Genomic DNA, 10,440 nt, shown 5'->3' with positions numbered 1-10,440 from the left:
GAGAGAGAGAGAGAGAGAGAGAGAGAGAGAGAGAGAGAGAGAGAGAGAGAGAGAGCAAAAGAGAGGGAGAGGAGAGATAGATAGATAGAAAGAGAGAGAGAGAGAAAGATTAGCCGTGTGTGTCAGTATCGGATATTTGACGGTAGAGCCCTACCCATCGCTGATCCTTTGCGGTTTCCTCGCATGCATTACCATCAATGCCAGTGTCTGTGGGAAATTCGCGGCCTCGGATGTTCCCTTTTTGGTCGGTCAGTGTCATAAAAACAACATTAACGTTTATTTAGCAGTTAACTTTCTTTCTACCCGGACGCCATGTCACATACGTGCTCGGCCGCTGCCGGGCGACTTGGACGAAACGCTCGCGCGACGGCGTGCGCGCACCCCGTTGGTGGGGGAGCTCCGGTCACGTCCAGGGACGTGGGGCTCGAAGGTGCGCGGCGGATATTGTTTAGTTCCATAAATGTGTACATATATATATGTACGTACATACGTGTGAACGGCACTGAACCAACTCGTTTTAGCGAATGCCAAGAGTTTACACAAGCGATACGCCCAACGATATTATTATGCGGCGGCGGCATACAGAACCGTTTGCGCCAATTGTGAATTTCCGGGAATCCATAATCTCGCAGGAAACGCGCCCCCAAGAAGATTTGCGATTTGTTAACGCGAATGTCGCGAATACGAGTCGTGAAAAAATTGCATTTATCGGAAAGAATTAATTTCTAGTAGGATTTATAATATCCGCACGCACCTCCGCGGGGAATATCTAACGTCGTCGCCAGTCCACGTACGTACACACGTCGCGTCGTCGCGAATATCGAATCATCGAGATTATCGAGCACACACCTGACGCGACGGTGACGGACGGCTCGCGCACTGCGCAGAACGTGCGCGCGCAACCTGCGTTTTGCATACGGCGGCGTTGCAGCAGGCGGCGGCGGCGACGCGAGAAGCAGCAGCCGAGAAGCGTCGCGAATGCTCACGTCTGCGCAGTCGAGCGGTTGGCAACCTTCAGCTAACTTGTAGCGTTTTCAGCCTGAGCGGGTTCCGCACCGATCTGGGTGATAGATCAATGACGTTGTATGCCTCTATTATTGTTAGAGCATGTAACGTCAACCAACAGTAAAAACATCATTAAGCCAACTTAGGTAGTTGCGTTCGATTTAGATGCTTTCATCGCTTTTACGCTTGTAACCTCGTCTTACGTCCATTCAGTTGGACGCATTAGTGCATATTAAAGCTATTGTACACTGGTTTAACCCTGTCTAAAAGTAAAAAATAAATATTTTCAATTGTTAAGTACAGATTTTTTTTACTTTACTAACAGCACAATAAAATGTATTGAAGATTTCGTGGTCTAATTGCAGGTTTACCGAGTGCACTCAATCGAGTTCGTTACAGTTCGCTATAATGAACGATCATAGAGACAAAAGGATAATTAGAGGCGCCCAGATAAAATGTTTTGTACGATGCCAGTATAACGCATACATGCGTGCATGTTGTCGATTGATATCCAGCTAACTTCTCATCTGACGAATATCTGACAGCAACATTTGCACGTTGTGCGAATTTTGTACTTGTAAAACGCCAATAAATGCGAGGCGTGCGAGAGATTATTTGGACGGTTAATTAAAGCGTATAAAAACGTGCAAACCAAACGCAACCTTGACAAATCGCGAATATCAGCCGACAGGCGGCGCGTTGTCAACGGCAGTCAACTGCAGTCAACGTAGTTGGCCGAGCTGCACAACGAGCGAACCGGGAATCAACGGGAACGAGTGCTGTCTCTGAAACATCACTGGCTGAGTGAACCCTGTGACACGAACCCGTGTTGGAAACCAAGGCTAATACAAATTACAAAGGAAGAACGAGCGAGCGAAGTGTACCGTTGTTGACACTGTTGACAGCGGTCAACAGCGATTAACGAGCGGAGTACGAACGCGTTCTGCCTTGCGCATTTAGTCGTTTAGTGGTCGTGAATCTCGGAAGATGCCGCAGCCTCACGGACGACCGATTTAACTTGATTTAGCTGCGGACGGAGAAACGGCCTACGCCAGACGTCGTGATTCGGATGCGACTTGAATGCGACGTGGAAGAGACTCGGCCAGGAAGAGAACTCGCTCAACCGGGAAGAGGAGCCTCCACGTTGATAGGCCACTACACGCCAAGAGGGCACGGCGGATTACCGTCACGTCGGAAATCTGCGACAAACGCTGTAAGACGACGAGTCCTTTCTTTCGAACGATTTCAAATTGCGCATTTCCCTTCTGACCCTCTCGTTCCTTGCTAGAACGCGAGATCACTGCATGATAATTTTATACATGAAACATATCGCGTGCCGCAATGATATTGAGGTCCGTACGCGCACGATACGATATTCGAGGCTACGGAATTCTTGCAACACATTTAGATATATTTCTATCATTTGCTACTCTTTTAGTTTCAGTAATTTAACCTTTCTATTACTATATATATAACATAAATTTTTACATAATTGCAGTTTTGCTGTTTTAAACATTTAATACTTATATATTACTTTTCATAAAAATAATTTATTTATATACTATTATAAATATACATGGAAAAAACAGTTTTTAACATTTAATTAATAATAATAATTATTTAAAGGGATAACAGTCAAATAAACTTAAATTTTGATATTTAATACAGTAATCTCTTTTTCTTATGTATGTAACAAAAAAAAACTTATTTTTTTATAAATTTGTAAAAATTTATAAACAAATTATAATAGTCAATAATTATGACTTGTATCTTCCTGTATTTAACTTAATTGATACAAGATGTTTATAAAAAAAAAACAAGCTTCATTAACGTATACAAATTAAAAATATTAAATATTGATTATTGTGTTGTACATGCTGTAAGCCTTTTTATAATTGCAGAGAATTTATGCTGTAAATCTACAGAGCTACAGAGGAAGATATCGTTATGGATACTAATTCTAAATGTGAAAGTAATAAAAATACAAAGAAATGTTTAAAAAGTCAACTGGAAGACGTCAAATTGGAAGATAATAACAAAATTGAACAAGTACTTTTATGGTTACCAAAATTTAATAAAGTCCTACGTTCATGTTCAAGAAATAGAAATTATGAACATTTGAAACGATTGCTTTTCTTTTACACACAGTAAGATTACCATTTACATCATTATGAAGATTCAATTCAATATTGCTAAATCACAAGTAGAAACTTCATTCATATATAAACAGGTTGGGAGTTGAGAATAAGGTATATATAAAAGATATGTAATTTTGTTGTATTTCAGGAATATTCTTTCTAGCGTAGCAGAAAGCACTGTCAAATGTAATGATAAAATTGATTTGATGAAAAACCATATTAGTAAAATGTTAATATTCTTTCACATGTATTGGCTTGATATAAAACAACAGGTATTATTAATCCTAATTTTTTGTTTTTGTTTTATAGAAATATAAATATAAGATAATCGTTAATCTTTTATCTTTTTTTTTCTCAGAACACAGATTATAGTCAATATTTAAATAAAATATCAGCTTTGTTAAATGTGTATATAAATATGGAGTTAAAAACTTCTAGTCACGTCGTTAAAGATTCTTCTAAAATAATTGCTGCAAAGATTCTTGCAGCATTGTACATATATTTAAGTAAGTGTCAAAAATTGATTTGATCTGACTGCGGATAAAACGAGAGTAAGAGTAAATTCTCTGATATTAAACTGTTTACAGATAACTCGGAAGAACATATTTTCAGGATATTACTTAGAAATAAACACGCGACAAAAAAATATACAAAAGTATGCAATTATATATTTATGTACGTAAATATTTTTTTATCATATTATATTATAGACATTTCATAGATAACATTAAGATAACACAGATTATTATATTTTCTCTACATAGGAAGAGCTTTACTAATCTCAAAACCAAGACGACGTCTATAACCGATGATGTAGCTTATATTAGATATTTACTCGCCTTTAAAATGTGGAGAAAAATGGAAGAAACAACAAAGAAGTTAAATCTTTCTGACAAAAAGGAAAAAATTAATAAATTAGCCCTAATGTTGCTAGGACCGCGTATGCCAAAATTACGAGACGAATTATTGAAATTTGTGCCTACACCACCTACGGGTCAAGAAAATGAAACACTATGGTTAATACAATCAAACCTATTTGATATAAAGCAAGTTCATAAACAATTCTTGTTATTTGAAGATAAAATGGATAACTGTACAGGTTTAAATTGTACCAAACCAATTCATACTGATCAGAACTGTTTAAAGTCTCAGGTAAGATCTTTATTAATAGTGCTTCATCTCAAAAATTATATATATGAAGATTTTTACATTTATTAAGTATAATACAAATTTTAACGTGTGGAATACTGCTTTTTCAGAAACGTCAGACAAATTCGTTATTTCATACGAATAATTCTAATGGAAATAAAACATCTGAACAGAAAATAAATAAATGCTTAGGTGGTTTGCAAAAGAATAATTCTCTACCAAATAATAAAAATAATAAAAATAAATGTTTGGAAATTCAAAATTTACAAAAAAGTGGATCAAGAAGCCTTAAATCATTGAAAAAAATTAACAAATCAAGAAAAACTATACTAATTGATTTAACTGGAGATGATGAAGTAAAAAGAAAAAGGACTAAACAAAATTCGGAATTTGTGAAAGTTATAAAAGACGTGAGAAACAAAAAGCATATCAATTCTTCAGAATATTCAAACAAGCTTACGAATTCCGATGTTAAAGAATGTTCTAATAAAGATAACAAAAACTTGGAAGAAAAAAATCATTTAGAGTCTCATATGACAATAGGAGATATAACTAGTTCATGTGACAATTTGATAACACAAAATAAGGGTGCATTAACATCTCAGGAAGAAAGTGCCATTGGGACAATACCTTTACTCAAAACGTGCCAAAATAATGTTGCAGATCAGCAGAATTATCAATTTGATTTTAAGCAAGAATTACCAACAAGCACGGATTGTGCGATACAAAAATCGTGCCCGTGTTGCAATACAAGGCATGTTACTGATCACTTTATAATGACTAACTTGAAGTTTATAACTGATCGTAGCTCACAAATTACGGAAATGATAAAACAAAAAGTATGTCAAGTTAATAAATGTCCAAAGTGTTATACAGAAATTGATTGTAAATCATTTTTTAATGATGACGTTATCGTGGCAAAAACACAAGGGAATCTGCATAACACATTTAACGATAATGAAAACGATTTCAAATTGACTTGCGACACAAATATAATTTATGCACTAAGTAATGATTGCAATAAATATTTTTATCTTCTGAATCATACTGATAAACGTGTCACGACTGTACACGCTGAAAAGAGAGTGCAATGTTTAGATAAATCCGATGACAAATGTGTTTCATCTACATTTACTGAAGATCAAATTGTAGACCCACCATCGTATAACCAACATGTCAATTTTGGTAATTTTGTAAAAATAAATGATTACGATAGTAAATATTCTAAACAACAAAAAGAAAGCGATTGCGATTCTTCTATATTAAATGATCGATTATATTCCTCCAATGTAGAAGTAAATTGCAATTTGAAAAAAATTTTCCCAAAAAAAGAAGAAACTGACGAGATGACAAGTAATTATGTAGACTTGGAGCATGATTTTGTAAATGATATTCAAAATAAAACTCTTCTGGAAGATGTTTTCTGGCAACCTGAACAGCCCAAAATTAATTTAACTGATGTACTAAATAATTCTAAGGACTGTGTTGTCTCAACTACATTTATCAAAGACGAAGCTATAGAGTCATCAATGGATAGTCGGCACGTCAATTCTGATAATAGAAGAAAATGTGTTTATGAAGATACGATGAAGGAACGAGAAAAAAGCGATTGCGATATTTTAATGTCTTCTGAATTTTATACCGATTTTTCCGAAGTAGATTCAAACGAAGTTAATGAAGCAATGAAAACTAATTGTATAAATGATTTTGAAGATATTAGTGAAGATATCTCACATTTTCAAACTTTGGAAGATTTATTATCGAATGACACCATTAATTTCCTACCTCAAGAATTTCTGTTTTAATTTAAAAATATATACACACACATACATTATTTAACAAACAAAAAAAAAACGTTCTATGCAATAATCAAAATGATGCTATTAATAGTAGTATGAACCTGGTAATTTCTTATTTAATTCTGATAATATCTTTCTATAATTGCTAGCAAAGTCCAATAAACCTATGTTAGTAAATCGAATTTCATCACAATGCTAAATATATATATATTTATATATATATATATATAATATATATATATTGTTAATTTAGAAATCGCTCTTTTAGGTTTCAAAAAGTCATGGAATTTCGATATTCTTCCTGATAAATTAAACATTATGACGTCATAAATAAATATTTTTATGTTTGCAAGAAAGAAGATGTTGAAGACTTTCATATCCTGAAGGATAGATTGGATCAATCTTTGAACAAATTTTATATGTCCAAGAATATTTTAAATACTGTCAAATTATACAATATCAAAAGAAAAGATTCTGCCTCAGATCATCATATTGCGTAACATACTTATTAGAGCAAAGACACTTCTGTCTCCAGATACTCCATACTATATTTCCAGATTTTCATCATTGAACGATTTTGATTGTTTTTAATTGAAATTCGAAATATAATTGTACGTTTTCGAATGCCACTAAGTTGCAAACTATCAAATATAACAGATTGTTGCAAACTATCAAATGTAACAGATTGTTATTTATTGAAGAGAAACCATGAAGAAAAAAAAATACAATAACAATAACGATGTTCACGAAAAAGTCATATTGAAAAATTTCCAACTTCAAGAGAGATGAGCTACATCAAGTTTCTAAAGAACTTTATTTACTTCTGCATATATCCATTGAAATATGCCGTTAACAAACTGTTTACTGTCGTAAGAGGAATAATCTGCTTGAATATTTTATGCAACTGTATAAGATATAGTTTTATTTTGAATGAATATTAATAGCAATTTAAGACTACATCATGATAATTATAACTGAGACCATAAACCGTAAAATAACAAATATCATTAAGAAGTAGACTGTTAGATATATCAAATCACCATCCACTGAAAAAGCACCTAAGAAGAAAAAAGAAAGATCGTATCTATAGTTTTGTCCCTTCTAAATGCTACAAAAAAAAAAAACGTTGTTTAGTCTGATTCAATACGATGTTCGAGAAAGAAGTTTTATTTTCTACAATAAAAAGGTAACTCAATAATTAAATATATATTTTAAAATCCCATACTATTATTTGATGTTATTACATTACTTATATTAGACTTATAAAATCTGTGAAACATTACAAGTGCACACGCGCGCGCACACATATACACAAGCTATATATGATACATCTCCGAAAAATATTGTCTTCCTATATCAAACAATAATTTAATTTATAAAAATTACTGTGTGGTGTTTAAAACTATTTATATTTGTAGAATTATCATTTATTTTAATTTTGCAAAATTTTAATATATGATAAATTTAAATTTAAAAACTTCTACTAATGAGTACAACAATACATATCAAACTTTGAATACAAGACTAATATAATTTTTCATTATACAAGGTGTTTGGAATTTAAATATCAAAACTTCGGAAATATATAGAGAAATCGATAAACTAGAAAACAAGTCTTGTAGAGATATGTTCGTTTTTGTTTCGTGTTGAAGAAAATCGTAAAGAAGACAAAACGTAGCTTTCGTTTTTGTACTTTTTTATTACTTATTCATGTTGTATTTATTCACTTGCTTAATGTAGATATTATTTAAAATGCTTGCAGAAATGCAAGCATATCATCATTACGGACAGCTCGTGTTGCCAAATACTGATCTAGTGATATTTAGTGCACTGTAGGTTTGATTTGATTTCTTAATTGATCTCTTGAATTGATTGACAACGAACAAACTTCTTGCTTTAAGTTCTTCCAAGAAGTCCAATGGTGTCAGATCAGGTAATCGGAGTGGCAAAGACACTATTCCTTCACGTTTAAGAACGAAGCAATTATGTTTTGTTGTTTTTGCGATTTTCTCCAAAACAAAGCAAAAACAAGTGTATTTCGACAGGACTTTTTTTCTTAATTATTTATCGATTCCTTACACACTCTCTCGAAGTTTTTGGTATATTTAAATTCCGGACACCTGTATGTAAAATACAGATGTGTGTAAAATATTTAGAACATTGTCTTCTTGATTTAATATTTATCATGAAACAAAGATATATTAAATTTTATTTACATATCAATAAATTACGAAAATTAAATGTTAAGAATTGTATAGGAAGCAATATTAAATTGTATGTATAAAGTTATTTAAAATCATAGCAAGAAATTATTGATATAAGTAATGTATTTAAATCATCTATTTGAAGATAATTGAAACTTGTGTAAGAAGATAGTATTTATTGGCTTAATAATTCATTAGTACATATTATTATTGAATCATATAAATAAATATAATATTTATATTTACTGACCCTTTATTTTATTTTCAGAGCTTATATGTATATGCGAATATGAAAAAATGCAGTGGGTGAGTGTAATGTATATTTATTATGTAAAATCTCTCATTTCAAAACTCAGCTATCTCCATAATTCCGATTTTATAATTTAAAAAATAAACAAAAATTGCAATTATTAGTTTTTCCTATAATTATGAAAATTTACGTGTAAATTACAAGAATATTTTTAGAAAGAGGCATTTGTAAAATATAAATTTTAAACTATATTAATGGTTTTTTAATTCTCTATAGATATAATTGATATTTGATATTGCTATAACCATTATTATTTTTATAAATATCAAATTTTTCTGGGTAACCTTTTATTAGAGATAACGAGTTTTACAGTGAGATCTTCAATATATTCCAGCCTTTTGCGATTCGATTTTTCTAAAATATAAATATTCCAAATTCAAATCATTTTCGTATATAATACTACTCATCAAAATTAAAGCATTACCTGTTACACTCTGCAAAAATAGGCAAATTTCAAGATAAAATAACTTCATCAAAAATCATCGTATAGAGATGTTTAAAAAAGCATTTTAAAGCTTGAAATCTTTACTTTTCAAACCGGTACTTCAAAAAACGTTACAAAAAAATCTTATTGATATTTCATAAACAAATGAAGAATGTGTCAAACCTCAAAATTTTTTACTAAATTTGAAAAGTTCCACGACGCGAACTAAAAAATGTGCACAAATGCGGTTTATAGCTTTCGAAAGAATGAATTTTTATTTTTAATTTACTTTCTTTCCGATCTATGTACGATTTTTTTTTACCGAATTATTCAATATTGAAGTAAATGAGGTAATTTTTGCTTCAACGTTGAATAACTCGGTGAAAAAAAATCGTACAAAGATTGAAAAAAAGCAAATTAAAGGTAAAGATTTAGTCCTTCGAAAGCTGTAAACCGCATTTGTGCACAATTTTTAGTTTGCGCTGTGGAACTTCTCAAAGGGTATTGCATAACGTGATTTTCGGTCACAGCACGTAATCGATTGCCACAGGGGACAAAATTAACATACTGATGAAAGAATATTTTGTGCAAAGTTTCATCCCAAAAGAGTCACACCGTTTCGAGATATCGAATAAAATGTGATTTTTCATTAGTATTTTTTTTCTCCGTTAAATCTAAACGAATCTTTACCAAAAAAATCATGGTTATAAAAGGTATCAAAAAGATTAGAGTAAGAATTTTTTGTCATTCTTGGCTTAAAATTCTGTTTTAAAAAATTTTTTAATTTAAAAAATTACATTTTTTATATGATATGAATGTTTGATCACTTTTAAATAATTCAGCAGCTAAATCTTATCGTAAATTATAATTGTAATTTTTTTTCAGATTTTTAGATTTGGTGGAACATACAAAAAAAAAATTAAAATCGTTTTTTCGACATTTTCCGACCTAAAATGTATTGGAAGTGCAAATTAATTCGGTCCGCTTTTTTTGTGTTCAAAATGAATCCCATGTGTTTCCATGGCTCTTAATCGTACAGAAACAGCTTGTTGAGTTACTCCCAATGGTTTTGCAAACTCCTCTTGCGTTTGACTCTAATCTGCTCTTCGAGTAATGCCTAATTTTGTCTTCGAATTTTTTTGGCTGTTCAGAGCGAGGCTTATCTTCAACGCTGAAATCTCCATCCTTGAAACGTCGAAACCATTCCCTACATAACTTATCAGTTGGAGCAGTGTCACCGTAAACTTCGACAAGCATTCGATGAGCTTCAGCTGCACTTTTCTTCCAATTAAAGAAGAAAATTAAAACCTCCCGCAAACGCTGCTTGGTTAAAACAAAATTCGACATTTAAAACAGTAAAAATCAAGGTTTTTGTATGAAACTCAAAGCGATATAAACTGAATATTATTAG

The 10,440-nt window shown here is 31.9% G+C and overlaps 1 protein-coding gene and 1 long non-coding RNA gene across 2 annotated transcripts in view; one reads left to right on the top strand and one right to left on the bottom strand.

Annotated features, from left to right (window-relative positions):
• Positions 1-834, bottom strand: part of wcy (WW domain-containing adapter protein with coiled-coil wacky) — an 11,274-nt gene extending 10,440 nt beyond the window's left edge. The window contains exons 1-2 of the mRNA XM_018536695.1: positions 795-834; positions 155-237 (exon numbers count right to left, since the gene is read on the bottom strand). Coding sequence (XP_018392197.1) covers positions 155-195 — 41 coding nt within the window. The 5' untranslated portion in view covers positions 196-237; positions 795-834. The remainder of the gene's footprint in view (positions 1-154; positions 238-794) is intronic.
• A 199-nt stretch (positions 835-1,033) lies between these two features.
• Positions 1,034-3,027, top strand: LOC108771989 (uncharacterized). The gene is made up of 3 exons (XR_001940660.1): positions 1,034-1,151; positions 1,371-2,218; positions 2,907-3,027. It is a non-coding gene; the product is annotated as an uncharacterized LOC108771989 (long non-coding RNA).
• The last annotated feature ends 7,413 nt before the right edge of the window (positions 3,028-10,440 follow it).

This window comes from Cyphomyrmex costatus, unplaced genomic scaffold (genome assembly GCF_001594065.2).
Source record: "Cyphomyrmex costatus isolate MS0001 unplaced genomic scaffold, Ccosl1.0 scaffold100, whole genome shotgun sequence".
NCBI lineage: Eukaryota > Metazoa > Arthropoda > Insecta > Hymenoptera > Formicidae > Cyphomyrmex > Cyphomyrmex costatus.
This window is presented reverse-complemented; position numbering and strand designations above follow the sequence as displayed.